Source organism: Gigantopelta aegis, chromosome 3 (genome assembly GCF_016097555.1).
Source record: "Gigantopelta aegis isolate Gae_Host chromosome 3, Gae_host_genome, whole genome shotgun sequence".
In the NCBI taxonomy this organism is placed as follows: Eukaryota; Metazoa; Mollusca; class Gastropoda; order Neomphalida; family Peltospiridae; genus Gigantopelta; species Gigantopelta aegis.
The window spans coordinates 87,268,049-87,285,360 of NC_054701.1; the positions used below are offsets into that span (position 1 = coordinate 87,268,049).

General features: G+C 37.0%; 1 protein-coding gene across 4 annotated transcripts in view; it reads left to right on the forward strand.

The window, feature by feature from the left end:
- Positions 1-2,178: 2,178 nt before the first annotated feature.
- Positions 2,179-17,312, forward strand: part of LOC121369254 (peregrin-like) — a 57,781-nt gene continuing 42,647 nt past the window's right edge. For 3 of the 4 annotated variants that reach the window (XM_041494213.1, XM_041494214.1, XM_041494216.1), the window contains exons 1-5: positions 2,179-2,329; positions 9,372-10,094; positions 10,604-11,460; positions 12,060-12,213; positions 12,737-12,871. In XM_041494213.1, the coding sequence (XP_041350147.1) occupies positions 9,426-10,094; positions 10,604-11,460; positions 12,060-12,213; positions 12,737-12,871 (1,815 nt within the window). In that variant the 5' untranslated portion in view covers positions 2,179-2,329; positions 9,372-9,425. The remainder of the gene's footprint in view (positions 2,330-9,371; positions 10,095-10,603; positions 11,461-12,059; positions 12,214-12,736; positions 12,872-17,312) is intronic. The other variant, XM_041494215.1, reaches the window with a different exon arrangement.

Below are 17,312 nucleotides of genomic sequence, written 5' to 3' on the forward strand. Positions count from 1 at the left end.
GAATTTTTAATTCAGATACCGACTCCAAACCCTAAGTGAGTGCTCCGCAAGGCTCAATGGGTAGATGTAAACCACTTGCACCGACCAGTGATCCATAACTGGTTCAGCAAAGGCCATGGTTTGTGCTATCCTGTCTGTGGGAAGCGCAAATAAAAGATCACTTGCTGCCTGTTGTAAAAGAGTAGCCTATGTGGCGACAGCGGGTTTCCTCTAAAAAACCCAGTGTCAGAATGACCATATGTTTGAAGTCCAATAGTCGATGATAAGATAAACAATCAATGTGCTCTAGTGGCGTCTTTAAATAAAGCAAACTTTTCTATCTATCAGCAAAATGAGTTTTAATCCATTGGAAAATACGTAGTGATTCGTTTGTAACCCCATATAGCTGTTTGGTAGTAGGCCTAATGCTTATATATAAGCTAAATAAACGTTGTTATTCAAATTCGGGCATTTCGTTTAATTCGGGCAAAAACCAGACTCGTCACTGGCCCCGTTAAAAAAAAATGGGAGCCCGTACGCCTATGGGGCCAGTTCTAGATATATTTGAAGAATCTCCACCGAAAATAAGAAGAAGAAAAGAAAATAAATTTCCATGCATTCTACAAGTAAAATCCACGACAGAATGGTGGAAATACATGGTGAAAAGTGTTCTGGTCTCCTCATCTTGTCCGAATGAGTAGATTTGCTCCAGCACTGGTCCGATTGCGGGGCAGGACGTAGCTCAGTGGTAAAGCGCTCACATGATGCGCGGTCGATCTAAGATCGATCGCCGTCAGTGGTTCCGTTGGGCTATTTCTTTTTCCAACCAGTGCACCACGACTGAAAGGCCGTGGTATGTGCTGTCATGTCTGTGGGATAGTGCATATAAAAAATCCCTTGCTATTAATGGAAAAATGTAGCTGGTTTCCTCTCTAAGACTATGTCAAAATAATCAAATGTTTGACATCCAATAACCGATGATTAATAAATCAATGTGCTCTAGTGGTGTCGTTAAACAAAACAAACTTTAACTTTCGTCCAACTGAGTGCAGGCATTGTGGTGCAGCCGCTGGATGACCCACGACTTTTACCTAGTCTTACCTCCTCCATGGGCGTCGATCGCTGGAGCACGGGGGGGGGGGGGGGGGGGGGTAGCCCGAGTACTCTGTAAGAGAGCTAGACGGACATTTGGACATAAACACGCTCTCATGAGAGCGTGTTTATGTCCAAATGTCCGTCTAGCTCTCTTACAGTCAGAGTACTCGGGCTAGGGGGGGGGGGGACGCATCCCCCTCACTTTTCAATGCCGGGGGACAATCTATATAAATGCCCCCCCCCCTGTTTCCTTTAGCAAAAGCAACAACACCAACACCACCAACACCACCACCAACAGCAACAACAAAAAAACACAAAAAACAAACAAAACCCAAACAACAACCCTAATTTAATTACTGTATTAATTATTTATTTAAAATGGCAAGTAGTCATCCCTTTTATCATAGTTTTGTACAAACGTCATTGTTGACGTAATTCGGTGTAAGAAACACACACAAACACGCCCCCCCCCCCCCCCCACACTTTTAAAGCCGGATCAAGACCTCCTCAAGCGCGTGTGCGTGAATTTTAGCAAGGGGTGTGTGTGTGGGGAGAGTGGGGTCTAGACCGACGACCAAAGTTTATATTAATTAACCGTCGAATCATGCTTCCTGGAAAATATATTGAGAATTTTATATATATATATATATATATATATTTTTTTTTTTTTTTTTAAACTGTGGTTGTTTGTACCATGTTCGATTTTCTTTTGGACTTTCCTTCCCTAAAATTGCTCCCCACCAACCCGTGACACGTTTTGTTTTCATCCATAATGTCCCCATCAAATTAGTCATGTATGTATTATTATAACTCTTTGATTATTAAATGCAAAACCCAGGTCAGGTCAGGTCATAGGGTTTTACGTGCACATTCAGAACAAGCTGTTGTAGCGCACGCCTGTCTTGGGCACAGGAGCCGGCCCCTCTGTCAATGACAGGAAAGGTGGGGGGGGGGGGGGGGACCGCCTGCACTGGCAGGTGCAAGGGAGCACCAGCAGTCCGATTGAATCGGTAGCAGGCGGGTGATGCAAAACCCATGTTTGTAATCTTTTTTATACACGAACAACAAAGTTGTATTATTACAACTAAGAATATTCCCGCCCCGGAAGTAACAGCTTTCTAACTGCCAGCGCATGCGTACAAGATGATTCGAAAGGACGCTGTTAGTTTGTGTTTTGTGAAATTTATTTTCCCATTTCATTGGAAATTCATACGTTCTTTTCTCATACAATGACCAGAACTATTGTTAACCGAGGGTAAGTAACCAGTAAATAACACAATATACTTGTAATTTATCAGTATTGCCGGTTAATCCCTATAAATAAATGCGATCATGTAGGCTTTGTAACATCTTTGTCTTTCTCGATTCAGGTCGCCGACTAATATTTGAACTAATAGCTTACTTTAAGACTCATCGTATTATTGAACTGCATCATATTATCAAGCACAAACGTTTGCTAAATGTTACGCCAACTTGTGTTCAAGATATAACAGTGTATAGCGAATTTTTTATTTGAGATTTCATTTCCGATTTCGGTAAAAATCGACGCCATGATGGTGATTGGCCTCTTGGCGCAGGTCACTTCCGGTTTAACAAACGTAACAATAATCCTTTTATATTTCCCTTTTCCTTCATTACTAAGCCACAAATCTGATTTAGTGGATTGTGTAACAAAAAATTAATATATGTCATATAAGACTGAATACCTTTTGTGTGGTTCTGTTGATAAATTCAAGCCTTGGAACTATTTCATTTATAAATAAAACTTAAAAGTTAAGTTTGTTTTGTTTAATGACACCACTGGAGCACATTGATTTAATAATCATCAGCTATTCAGGACCTAATCTACAATTGAAAAAGTAGAAGTGACTTCTCCCTTCCCAGTAGAAAGGGGTGATGTTTGATAAAAATAGGCTCTGTGAACTTTTATCGGTACATTTCGTAATGTTTCGTCAGTTTCTGCATTCATGGTTTAATCAGAAAAAAGTCCTAATTTTAAACTTGGTTCTAATTGTGATATTTCCATATAAAATACAGTTTCGGTAATAGAATGTCAACAAAACAGTTGTATGTTTTATTAAAAATGTGATATTAAGTAGTTGAACTTGATACTGTAAGAGAGCTAGACGGACATTTGGACATAAACACGCTCTCATTACAGTCAGAGACCAACCTATGTCTTTTTTTGGCAATTCCTGACTACCACACGGTAGGCAACGAGTCCCGCTCTAATACCACAACAATCCTATGTTTGACGTCAAATACCTTTACATCAATCATTTTCGAGTTAAGTGATACAAAAAAAATCCACATATTAATCACTAATACACATACTACAGAAAGAAACCCGACAGCACCCACATTCAGCTATGCTTCGTGACACTCCGTCGCAACAATTACAAAGCTCGGCGATCTATTTCGAGACTGGGCGATTCCGCCTTGTGCAGCAGTTACAGGGGTCGTCTCATAAGAGGAGGCAGTACGTAGCACATACTTTTGCCGTATCCTGTCGATAACACCCCAAATGTATCCTTCAAATTCAAAATGGAATCAATAATGTGTAATTGTTTTGGTTTAATGACGTAATGAAATCCAAATTCATCCAAAACGGCATTAGCCAACTCTTCCATGTTGTAACTTCGCTTGATATGAGACGGCCCCTGTAACTGCTGCACAAGGCGGAATCGCCCAGTGTGCGATCGCGTGGTCTACGTCTCGAAATAGATCGCCGAGCTTTGCAATTGTTGCGACGGAGTGTCACGAAGCGTAGCTGAATGTGGGTGCTGTCGGGTTTCTTTCTGTAGTATGTGTATTAGTGATTAATATGTGGATTTTGTGTATCACTTAACTCGAAAATGATTGATGTAAAGGTATTTGACGTCAAACATAGGATTGTTGTGGTATTAGAGCGGGACTCGTTGCCTACCGTGTGGTAGTCAGGAATTGCCAAAAAAAGACATATGTTGGTCTCTGACTGTAATGTGAGCGTGTTTATGTCCAAATGTCCGTCTAGCTCTCTTACAGTCAGAGTACTCGGGCTAAGTGTCGCTATGTTACAATTGAAGTATTAATTAGTATTTTCTGACACTACTGAAATTAATCTGGCCGAGGATTAACAACGCTAAACTAGTCGCAGCACACGTCACTTTGAGAAACAATATCACCGTTTATGGGCTAATGATGTATTAGAAGAATATCAACATTAGACTATGACATGTATTTGATCTCTTCACAACAGAAACTGGCATGAGTATTAACATTTGTTTGATTTTGATAATAAATTGAACAAGGTAAAACATTACAGTGCGCACATGTATAAATCATTTCACGTTAATAGATCGGTTCAGGTTCCTCAAGGATACAGTCTTGCGTCAAAGTGAAAACAAGGTGTCAAGTAAGCTATGACTAATCAAGTCGGAGTCTTGACGTTTGTTGTCCGATTTTGTTTTTGAAATTGGATTAGGTCCAGAACATTATGGTGACTTCAACTTTTCACTACTGCTAATAACTTAACGACTTGAGTTGACTTTCAGTGGGAAAAAACCCTGCTCCTTTCGCTGACAAGATTAGGGCCTTGGCTATTGGATGTCAAACAGTTGGTAATATTGACTCGTAGTTATCGGAGGAAAACTGCTAAATTTTTCCATCAAACTCTATGACAGTCACTTCTCGCACCCTTGTTTTGGCTTTATACACCATAAATTTAGCATATCTCACTGTTATTTCACTTGAAATCAATCACAAGATTTTCTTCAAACACATTCACAGGGTATGCACTTGGGATTTTTTTTGAATGGCCCCCCGACCGAATTTCGTTTTAAAAAAGAAGTTACTTAAATTGCACTTTAAAAACATGTTATCATGTACAAACAATAATAACAACACAAAAGAAGGAAACAGAACTTGTTTTAGTTTTATTATAAACTGTTGTAATTAAATTATAATTATTATGTTGTCACAGGACCCACACAATCAAACATCAGTCTTGGAATGAATACGGTACTTTTATGACCGTATGGCCAGGAATTAAAAAAATTACTAAGTTGACAGCAATCTGTACAAACAATAATCACATCCACTAGAGAAATAAACATAACACAAGTTAAAGTCATAATTAATACTATTTAACAGGAGCAGGTCAACTCGCCCCAAAACCAACTCGCCCCAAAACCGACTCGCCCCCAATGCGGTTGGTCAACTCGCCACACACTGTTTAGTCAACTCATATCTTTACCATTTTAAAAATTAATATACCATCATTTTAAGCTAATGTGCATTAAATATTGTTGAATATGCACACCAGTTGGAGTCCAAAAGCCTTGCCTGATCATTCCTTGAAGGAAATAAGGGACAAACTCACAAACGTTAAATTAGGCTTGACAGTTCATTGCAATAGATTATTATTTATCCGATGTTAAGATCTCCCCAATATAAAACAATTTAATAAGTGGTGGTAATAGCGGAGTTTCATTGTAATATTAATAAATAAAATGACACCAGAGTTGTAGATGTCCATTTTAAATTTAATATTTACGGACAGTAAAGTTTGGGGAGAGTTGTCCAAATACTCAGGCGAGTTGGTTTTGCGGCGAGTTGACCAGCATTCCTATTTAACACTTGCACATGCACAGGCAATGATAGCTGTTGTTGACATCGTTGGCAGTGATGATTGGGTGTTTGGTATAGTAGACTCGGTATATTCTGTAAGAAACAAAAACATTCCAACACATTGTAACTCAGGCTCGTAAACAAAATCTTTCGGCGAAACATAGCGCAGCAGAATGTGATGAGTTGTTCCGCTGTAACTAAATGGAAAGTAAAGACGGACATGGCCGAGGTGTTCCGATTGCACCATTTACGTGGCTGAGGTTTTCTGAATACATAATCAAAACCGGCCGAGGCATTCCAAATTGTTTTAGACTACCGTATATCTTCGCCTATAAGTCGAATTTTTTTCACCCAAAAATTATTTTATAACTTGGGGGGTCGACTTATAAGAGGGTAAAAAAAATTCACCAAAAAATATTACTGTTTTGGGGATTATTTTACAAGTTTTATTGTTGAAGTATGCCATGTATTTATACTCAAATATGTTAATTTGACATATTTATTTTTTATAACCTATTTTTTTTGGCATTAGAACGGTTTTGGTTATGCGAAAAGGCGTACGATCTCACTCACATGCCAAGACAACAGTCCACTTAGTTAAATTAACAGTCATCACTAATAGTAAAAATGTAAACAATACTAACTACCTGTTGCCTGAGTTTATTTTGAAATCTGGTCACTGGCATTAATGGTTGTTCAAACAATGTTTTGGCGGTGATTAACTTCATGAATATTACTGAGCTTTCCCTTAAAATAGACTGATCTCTGCAGTTCACTATCTAGAGCAATAGGGACACACATCATTTGGTACAAAAACCAGTGTACTTTCCAGAGTTATCCTCCTTACATGTATTAATATGGCGGCAAAACGTGATACTTTCAGTTTTATCGTAGTGATCTGTTGTCAGTGTTTATAAATAAAGTTGTTGTCTGTGCACAAAACCATCTGTACAATACTATACAGTAACAGTCAAATAGCTTTCACTCTCTACTAAGGGAATATTTCGTTTTGATGCTATGTAATAATGATAGTTTGATTGGAATAGTCTGATTATATTGCGATGTACAAAACGTGAAAACCGAAGTTTGTAAAATAATTTTCTTTTGTTCAAATATTATTGTTCTCATGTGCTGAAAATAAGAAATATTTTAATATTTATAAGTAGTTTTTCATGGGTCGACTTATAAACGGGTCAATAAAAAAATACGTTTTCAGGGCTTGAAATTAGGGACTCGACTTATAGCCGAGATCGACTTACAGGCGAAGATATACGGTACTAGTATTCGATATACTGGGGAAGTGGTTGCTATTATGTCCTATATGGGTTTGGTTGCGCAGATATTAATAGGAAACCAGTTGAAAACAATAAATAAAAAATAACTTTCCGATCTTTTACAAACATTAATTATTTGCATTTTGATACATAATACAATATGCGGAAATTTTCGGTTGCCAGGCAGGCGACACATGATATGGTTTTGACTCGCCATGGGCGATCAGGCGACTGTAAAGTGCACACCCTGCATTCAGGTGCATCAGTAATGTTCAAACAAAACTAAAATCAATAGCAATTTTGCACTGGAATATTTCCACCATTCTTGAAATGGAAATGTCATGTACCCACTTTATAGTTATTGTAAGGAGATGCAAAGTGATGTCATTCAAATTCAAAATTGCTATATTATTACAATGCTTCACCACATTACTACTAACGTTGACCCAGGCATCAAAATAAGTCAAGAACGGTTGTTCAGGTCACCGGGAGGTTACCACATGTAATAAAAGTCGACCAGTGTTTCGTTCTCCACATATTTCAACTTTCGGTATTTTCGTTTCCAAACGTAAGCCAGGCAATGCATTCTGGACTTCAGCGTTTCATTTTCTCGTAAGGAATTGCATCAATATTTGTGTGCAATTGCAAGCAATTATAGTCATTCCGCATTTAAGCAGCGTCCACTTGATGAATTTACTTCCACATTTCGTTTTCTTGTACGAAATTGCACCGATGTTCGTGTGCAATTTCAGCAATCCGCGTTTAAGTAGCGCCCACTAGATCAATTTACTTCAGGATTTCGCCTCTCGTACCGATCTTCACACGCACCGATATAATTTCAGAACGTCCACGTTTTAGCAGCGTCAACTAGATGTGTGCCAAGTAGTTTGCATCTGGCACACATGTAAGGGCGTTAAAAGTAGTAGTAACAGGAATTCAATTCGAACTTTCATATAGTTGTAGTAACCTATAGGTTACCAGGCTATATTTTTTGGTAACCTGCAAATGGGTTACAAGACACAATGCTTACTTCGATGCCTGTTGACCACTGTCAAAATTCTAAAACAAACGGACAACACTGGTATGTTTTTATTTTTTATAATTCTGGACAAAATAGTAATTTTAAGTTTTAAGAAATAAAAAGTACCTTTTGTCAAATATATCATATAAAAAATTACAGTTTGTTTTATTTATTGTGTACAAAGCCAAAACAAGGGTGCGAAAAGTGACTGTTGTCGACCGTAGTAGCAAGGGATCTTTTATATGCACTTTCCCACAGACAGAAAAGCACATACCAGAGCCTTTGCCCATTTTGCGTTTGTCAGATATTGTTAGTGCGGGAAACATTTTTAAATACTGAAATTTCTTTATTTTGAAATTTGCTCAGTGCAGTAAATCTATATTGACATGATACTGATACCGAACAGTATATACGATATACTGCCCAGTTCTAGTGCCAAATAATATATACACCGCCTTAACAAAAACCGAAAGTGCTGCTGATATCAATGCGATCAATTCATTTGATGAAAAATTAAAAGAACAGACATGTTATCCCAATTTAGGGGATCACTTTACACAAACTTTATTATTTTTCAGATATCTTAAAATCTTTATTAAAATAATGATATTAAATTTTTCTTTTCTTTTGTTTTTTTTGGGGGTGGGGGAGAGCAGGGTTGCATACCCACCCTCCTTTAATTTTTACCCTGGGAGAACACTGATGGGATTTTTTAATGTTTGAAAAAAGTTAGTGATCCTAAAAAAAATTTTTTATGTAATACAGTATAGAATATAACATTTAGTTATGTACCCATTGGTGTTTCACATGTATTTAAAGTTGTGTAAACAGAACAATGATTTGTGTCCAGGATTTTCTGCTAGAAAGAAATATTTGTGTTTGTGATGGGGGGGGGGGGGGGGGGGGGCTTTCCCTCAGAAAGAAAATAGAATTTAGATGCATTTTTCCAGCCATCTATGATTGATTTCCTTGGTCCCCATCGCTATCATTTGTACTCACTTGAGTTGATACGAAAAATAAAATTCTTCCACACGTCGAAAATATTCTGGAAAATCCTGTCCAATAAAATATATCATGTTACTGTTTATAAAATAAATAACCTGGCAGACTGGTTTAAATGTGCTTCATAGTAAACCAAATTGCCTAGTAGTTGGGAACCAATCAAATAGGTTGCGAAATGTTACCTGGCTCAACTTGGGACGGAATCGTTAGGTTCAGTAAACCAAATAACTGGATAAACATAGACCCCTAGAGTGGAGGGCCTTCAGATTGGTCATGTCTTCTCAATTTGCTGGTTATACTTTTGTCAGCATGTTTCAGCCACTCCTGAATAGGCCTGCTGCTCAGGAAATATATCCCAATTTACTGTTTTTGTATTTTCTGTTTTTTTGTAGGCAAGTGAAGTGCTTTTTACATCATTCATAGACGCACATCTACAAATTATCAAAATGGAACCCAAAATGGTATATGATTTTGATGTAAAAACATTTTGCCAAAATCTAAAGGCAACAAAACCACCATATAAATGTCCTTTGCCAAGTTGTGGAAAGATGTACAAGAGTTATTCGGGAATTCAGTTTCATCTTTATAATTTTGATCATGACAATCCAGAAAATTGTGTACCTTCACCAGCCAAAAAGTTGAAAAGAAAATTTCAGAGATGGCATCATCGCTCAAACAGAAGATCTCCGACACCACCTGAGTTCGTTCGACCACCGACCAGAGAAACGCTGACCTATGCTGAGGCACAGAGACTTGTTGAAATTGATTTTGATGGTCACATACACAGAATAGACATTTATGAACCTTTGGAAATTATTTCCCAGGGAGAAATAGACAATCAAAATAATACAGAAAAAGAAGAGAAAGCTGAAAAGTCTTCCCAGAAAGGTCTGAAATCACAAGATGGTAACAAAGTTCGCAAGGAAGTTACTAATGGCAGTCAGAATGCCACGAACACACCAAGTGTGGTAAAGTTGCCAGAAGCTCAGGTTAAAGTGCTAGATGAATATATAAAACCATCCAGTATTCCATCCAGACCAGTTTCATATTATCGATACATGGAAAAGTCAACAGAAGAATTGGATGAAGAAGTAGAGTATGATATGGATGAAGAGGTGAGATTTCTAGCTGTCCTTAGGGTGTGAATGTATCTGGTATATACAGGCATAATAATAACACCTCACTGTTTTTCATGGTGAGGTCAGGTACTTTAGCTCTAGTGGTAGGTTATGTTGATGATTGTTCATGAAATTTAATGTAAATAGTACCTGAAAGCTATAAAAAGCACTTGTGTTTTAAAAATATTTCCAGATAATAAATTATTTTGGGTGTCCATGGAAAAATCAGTTGGGAATTTCATTCTAAAACACTTCACTGATGTTCCATTGTTTCTTCAGGACTAAAAATATAAAAACATGTTTGTACATCACCAGTTTGTATTAATGTTTTCCATTTTGTATTGACAGTTTTAAGAATTTTTAATTATCTGCAAAAGGTTTTGCCTTCAGCATTTTGAAACTTATTGTTGCAGATTGTTTCTAGCATGTTACCAATCAGCCTGATTGCTGTACTTTCATAATCAACTGCTTTGGAATTTTTAAACCACCTTTGTTTTTTTCTTTAGGATCATGCTTGGCTGGAACTTGTAAATGAAAAACGTAGAGATGAAGATATGTTAACAGTTTCTCAGGAAGTATTTGAAATTCTAATGGACAGGTTCGAGAAGGAAGCCTTCTTCCAAAGTCAGACCTCGGGAAAGGACCCGAACCCGTCTATAGATGAAGACGCTGTTTGTTCTATCTGTATGGACGGGGAGTGTCAGAACAGCAATGTGATTCTTTTCTGTGACATGTGTAACCTTGCCGTGCATCAGGAGTGTTATGGTGTTCCGTACATCCCAGAGGGACAGTGGCTATGTCGCCGTTGCCTCCAGTCCCCGTCACGGGCCGTCGACTGCTGCTTGTGTCCCAACAAGGGCGGGGCGTTCAAGCAGACCGAAGACGGCCGGTGGGCTCACGTTGTCTGTGCTCTGTGGATCCCAGAGGTTGGCTTTGCCAACACTGTGTTTTTAGAACCCATAGACGGTATCGAGCGTATACCCACGGCTCGTAAGAAGTTGACTTGCTACATTTGTAAACAGCGGGGTTCTGGTGCTTGCATTCAGTGTCACAAAACGAACTGCTACACTGCTTTTCACGTAACTTGTGCTCAGCAGGCTGGTCTCTTCATGAGGATCGAGCCGGTCAGGGAGTGTGGACCAAATGGAATCGTGGCCGGAGTGCGTAAGACTGCCTACTGTGATGTGCACACTCCCGCTAATTCTGACTGTAGTCCTAATGTGTCAGACGATCAAGACAAGACAATGTCTGCCAAGAAGGCAAAAGAGAAATCACGTATCAAAATGAGAAAAGCAAGGAAAATTCTAGCAGAAAAAAGAAATGCACTGCCTGTTGTATCTATTCCCATAATACCGGAAACGAGGTAAGAATGCATCAGTTTATTATGCAATTATTTATCAGATATATTGATCTGTATTTTATGTTTATTTTAACTACAGGACTTTAGATTGCACCGAAGCTGAGGCAATAAAGGGTGTTCCCAAATAACTAGACTCAAAATAAGATGTCACCTTTTAAGGGGAGATATCTCTCTCACTCCCAATCACTCTCCTGATATTGGTTCAAGGAGAGTATTTTTTGTTGTTCTCTTCAGCATATAAATTTATATGGTATCAATATGGTAATATCTTAAATGGTTCCCCATAATCTGAGTTAAGAGAGCAAATATCACTCCCCTCAGTTTTTTCAATGTTAAAATGGCAGCAAACAAAGTAGTCTCTTTAACTGTTAAAGCATTTTTAAGGGCATTGATGTTATGTGGGCTCTGCTTGGGACTGGAATGCATGTTTGAATCAAGTTATTTTCCTGTTGATTGTAGACCAAGTTGCCTCTAGGATCTTAATCTGAATGCTAAACTTTTATTAATACCAATTAAAAATGGACCATAATAAATTAATGGCGGCTGAATAAGGCCTTGCACATGTATACTGATAACTCATAACATTTGTTTTTCTTTTTCAGAATTTCCAAAATAGCTAGTTTATTTAATGTTCCAAAGAAAGAATTATTTTTAAAGAGACTTATAAGTTACTGGACATTAAAACGACAATCACGGTTTGGTGTACCGTTACTTCGAAGACTCCAGTCTAGTCATATGACAAGAAACAGAGAACATGTAAGTATTTATTTTCTTACATGCATCCATCTTTCTTGATAGATTATTACGGTTTTTGCAGTTTCTAAAATAATGTATAGTCATATATATATATATATATATATATATATATATATATATATATATAATTCTATGTACAGACACAAAAAAAACCCCACAAAAAAGGTAGCCCATTTGGATATTGATGATTATAACCATAACTGTCAATTGCCATTCTGACGCTTGATATTGAGATGTATAATTCCTCTTGGAAAACATTGGTATCATCAGTGACCTGTCGCTTTGTTTTATAACAAAAATACTTGGTAATGTAAACTTGTGAAATAGCACCCACTAGTCGGTGTCATAATGGAGAATAATATGTATTTTTTGTGGGAGTATAGAGAAATGATATTAAAGAATGGTGTGCAAATGCCAATGCTAAGAAAATTAATGCGAATTATCTATTGTTTATTTTGGAATGTAACAATATGATAGTTGAAAAGTATTGTTCGATATATTTAGTATGATGTCTTTGTTTCAGCACACGAAGAATGACAAACAGAGCAATGCATTGAGAGAGAGGCTTAAATATTGGCAGCGGCTCCGTCAAGATCTGGAAAAGGCTAGACTTCTCGTGGAACTAATTCGCAAGAGAGAGAAACTGAAGCAAGAACAGGTATAGTACAATTAGAGGCACTGATTTTCCGTTTCAGATTTTTCCGTTTCATAATGTTACAAATTCTGTTTTTTCCCGTTTCAGTATTAAACAAATTCTGTTTTTGTTTCACTCACACACACATACACACACACGCAGGCACGCTCAGTGATGCAAATGAGCACACACACACCAGTGGCATATAACATCATGGCAATGCCGCAAATGTTAAAAATTAATAAGCAAACATAACATAATATATCTTTCACTTGAGTAAATATCGGACAATTTTAGCTCACAATGTTTGGTTTTTCCCGTTAAATAGCCGGGAATAAGCGAAGAAAACATGACTGATAAAACATCTAGATACTCTACATTAAACATTTGGCGTAACATATAAAGATACTAGTGTCATAGCGTAGCACAGGCAGATGTCAGTGTCCATAGTTTCTAGTTCGAAAAATAAATTTTAATTAATCAAATGCGCTATTTAAAGTTAAATAATGTTTTGGAAAAAAATTGGGAATTCCGTTTCAGATAGGTATTTCCACGATTCCGCGATCGCGGAAAATCACTGCCTCTATACAATTGTTAGAACTACATTACAGAAATATAACTGGCCATCTTTGTAGTCACTTTAGCATAGAGGTTCAGAATGTTTTTAACACATACCGTATATTGCCGTGTATTAGCCGACTTTTGAAGTCTAGAAACACTTTCCAAATGAAGAGAGTCGGCTGATACATGGAGGCAACAAATTGGAGTATAAAATTCTGATCGAAAATACGCCGACAGCAACTTATAAATTTTGATCAGATCCTTAACCTTTCACAGATTATATAACAATAATTTGTGCACAGTATAAATAAAACACCCCATCATGCAATATTATGCAGTTTTTTGTTATTGAATGCATTATAAGTTTGATGAATAATAAGAAAAAATTACTTGTTTTATTGTCATTTCAATGGTAAAAACGTATTCTTACAAACTGTCCTCCATCTTTGTTTGACCTGTGCTGGGACCAGTCTTTCATATAGCAAATTTAAGATACAAAACAGTGTTTTTTCTTCAAACAAGTATTATATTTCTAATATTGTTTTGTTGGGAGGGTGCATTAAACTGTAAAGTAATGCCATAAATAAATTAAGCTCATTATTAACATTACCGACTGAAAAAACATAACATGAATTCCAGGACGATAATTACTCCCACAATTGTCACATGACCATACCATATGCAGTGAACAGCTGCAGTCATGGACCGCATGATCTTTTGTTTCTGTGTGTGTGGGGGGATTAAACATGCCTCAATGATTTTACTTTTTGCTGTCCAGTGAATAAATTAATTACTTGTGTGCAGTGATATGTTGTTACAGCTTGAATTATTTATTTTTCTGTTATGCTTTATCAGTTCTAAATTATTTTTCACGGCATGGTAGATGTTACATTGTATAAACAAATATAATGAACAAGAAAAGCACAAGTCTATTTGTTGACAGTATTAGTGAAATCGATTCAACATACAACTGGACAAAAGATGACTTCAGCTTATACACCAGGCCGATGATTTTGTACTAGATATTTAGGGTCAAACTAAGAGGTCAGCTTATCCAAGGAGTCGGCTAATACACGGCAATATACGGTACTTGCTTAGCTGGTAGATGATGAAGCTAAGTTGAGGATCATGTACATGAGGTTTGTTAAGTATCTGATTGGTGAAAAAAGAACAACTAAACTGCAGAGCTAAAATTTCACAGTTTTGTACAGTCGTACTAGGGTCAATTTTACCTTGGTTAACTTGACTACTATTAAGTAGAGGGATAATCTGGCTTGAATTGTAATTGAAGAAAAATAAATACCGATGATAAAGGTACTCTACCGGATATGAACAGGGCTGTATGTAGAGGGGATAATTTTCTATGATCATGGAAAAACAAGTGGAATTTAGTAACGGAATTCAAAAGTTATATTTCTGGTTCGAGCACCATTATAAATATTTTTGGTAGTTTTAAGATTCAGTATTGATAATATACACATAGTGTTTTGTATGCTGACTTTTGTGGAGCGCACTGTATCCCTAACGCTTTCAGAACTGTTCATTCTCGGAAGTTACGCTTAATTGCCATAAGCTTGCGACAAAGCATGTGACTGTTTACCCATGTCACTTTGTTTACGCAGTGAAATTTAACTTGAAATGTAAATTTAGAATGTTGGTTATGTAATAAGATTTCTAATACATTCAATTTCGATATTTTTTAATAATTCTTTTTATGATTCGTAAGCATAACCGATTTATGCGACGCTTTAGTTGGAAAACACACTTTCGAAAACTTTGGGCGTATTCGTTAATCTGTATGGAAGCATTTCACATTTGTAGCCTGTCCCACGGGGAACGCCTTTTTTTCATGCTATGGAATTTACTACAAGATATTTATTACTGGTAGACGATGAAATTAAGTTGAGGAATCATGTACATGAGGTTTGTATGCCAACTTTCGTGGAGCGCACTGTATCCCTAACACTTTCAGAACTGTTCATTCTCGGAAGTTACGCTTAATTGCCGTAAGCTTGCAACAAAGCATGTGACTGTTTACCCATGTCACTTTATCTACGCCGTGAAATTTAACTTGAAATATAAAAATAAACATGTACTAATATAATTTTAGAATGTTGATTATATAATAAGATTTCTAATACATTCAATTTTGAATTTTTTTTTATAATTCTTTTTATGATCCATAAGCATAACCGATTTATGTGACGCTTTAGTTGGAAAACGCACTTTCGGAAAACTTTGGGCGTATTCGTTAATCTGTACGGAAGCATTTCACATTTGTAGTCTCTCCCATGGGGAACGCATTTTTTTAATGCTATGGAATTTACTACAAGATATTTATTACTGAACTAATTGTTTTCTATATTGCCTCAAAAAGAGTTTTTTTTGTTTTGTTATTTCCGAAACACTTTTTCTTTTCTTCTTACGTCTGACTGGTTTATCCTAGTAGCACATGTAGCACGTGCTATGGGCCCCGCACTTCAGGGGGCCCTGCGGTGATGTGTACATAAATTTTTCCCAGGTAACATTTCCCCTCTCCCTGATGGGGTTGCAAAATATATATCCTGGGGAGGGGGACCCTCTGTTATTTGTGCTACAGGCCGTGTGGCTCCTTAAACCAGCTCTGAATATATAATTCTCATCAAATATTTTAGTTTTTTGAAAAAATGGCGTCATTTAAGTTACATTTTTTTTTCTTCAAAATCACTGGCCTATATCCAGCTTGACCCGACCTCATTTGAATATGTAATTTGTGCACATGACATGCTAGTTAGGTTACAGAGATACACGTGCAGTCGAGTGAGTGCTAGTAATTCTTGCTTGTGCAACGGAATGTGGCAAAATCAGAAACGGAAAATCATCCCTTCTATATGTGGAGAACATTTTGTTTTCAAAATCTTGATTAAAAATATTTCTAGTCATTTGAAAATTACTGTTCAATATTTCAAAATTGTGTAGTGATCTTTGAAACTTGTGTACATACCTGTACATACCTCTGTTAACTTTTCTTGTCCAAGGCATATCTTTCTAATTCATTCATATAGGACCATCAAAGTTTGCATGCAAGTTCAGGGAACATTTCGTTCAGTATCGTGTCACGATTTGATATGCAAGTTTCAGAGAATGCTGCACAATTTTAAAACATTAAACATCAGATACTAATCAATTTTTTTTAATTGACTACAAATATCGCTAATCAAGATTTTGAAGACAGTGTTCCCTGAAGTACAGCATGGGATGGCAGAATGTTGCATACCATAACTAAGTCACTGTGACCTCATTTTTATAGATTACTGCACACCTTGTCTGGGCCATATCTTCCTTATCAATTAATAGGATCATCAAACCTTGCTTATAAGTGCAGCATGGGATGGTGGTGTCTTGCATGCCATATCCAGGTCACTGTGACCTACTTTTTACATTAAAAGAAATCCTTGTCCAGGTTATATCTTGCTTATAGGATCATCAAATCTTATATACATGATGGTATGTCACGTACTATAATTAAGTCATTATGGATTATTGTACATTGAAGGAAATTAATTACTGGGAGGAGCTAAGATCTAAAATCTGTAAATATTTAAAGGAAAGAAAGAAAAATCGTCTAGTCAATATACATAGAGAATAACTGGTCTTTAAAGGTAGGGTCAACTCCAACAAGAGCCTTATGTGTTGGAAAGATGCATACCCGGACCACCAACACATACTGACACTTTAAAATAATGCGTTTTTCATTTGCTAGAGTTAATAAAAAACCATGATTATTCCTGCTAACTGGGGGCAGCCATTTTGTTTCGTTTTTGTGACGTCCGGTGGGATAGCTTGGGGCGAAGTGACGTCAGCTCCTGACCATCTACTGTATGTACAGTGTAAACAAAAGCAGTAATTTTTGACAAGGTGCTTC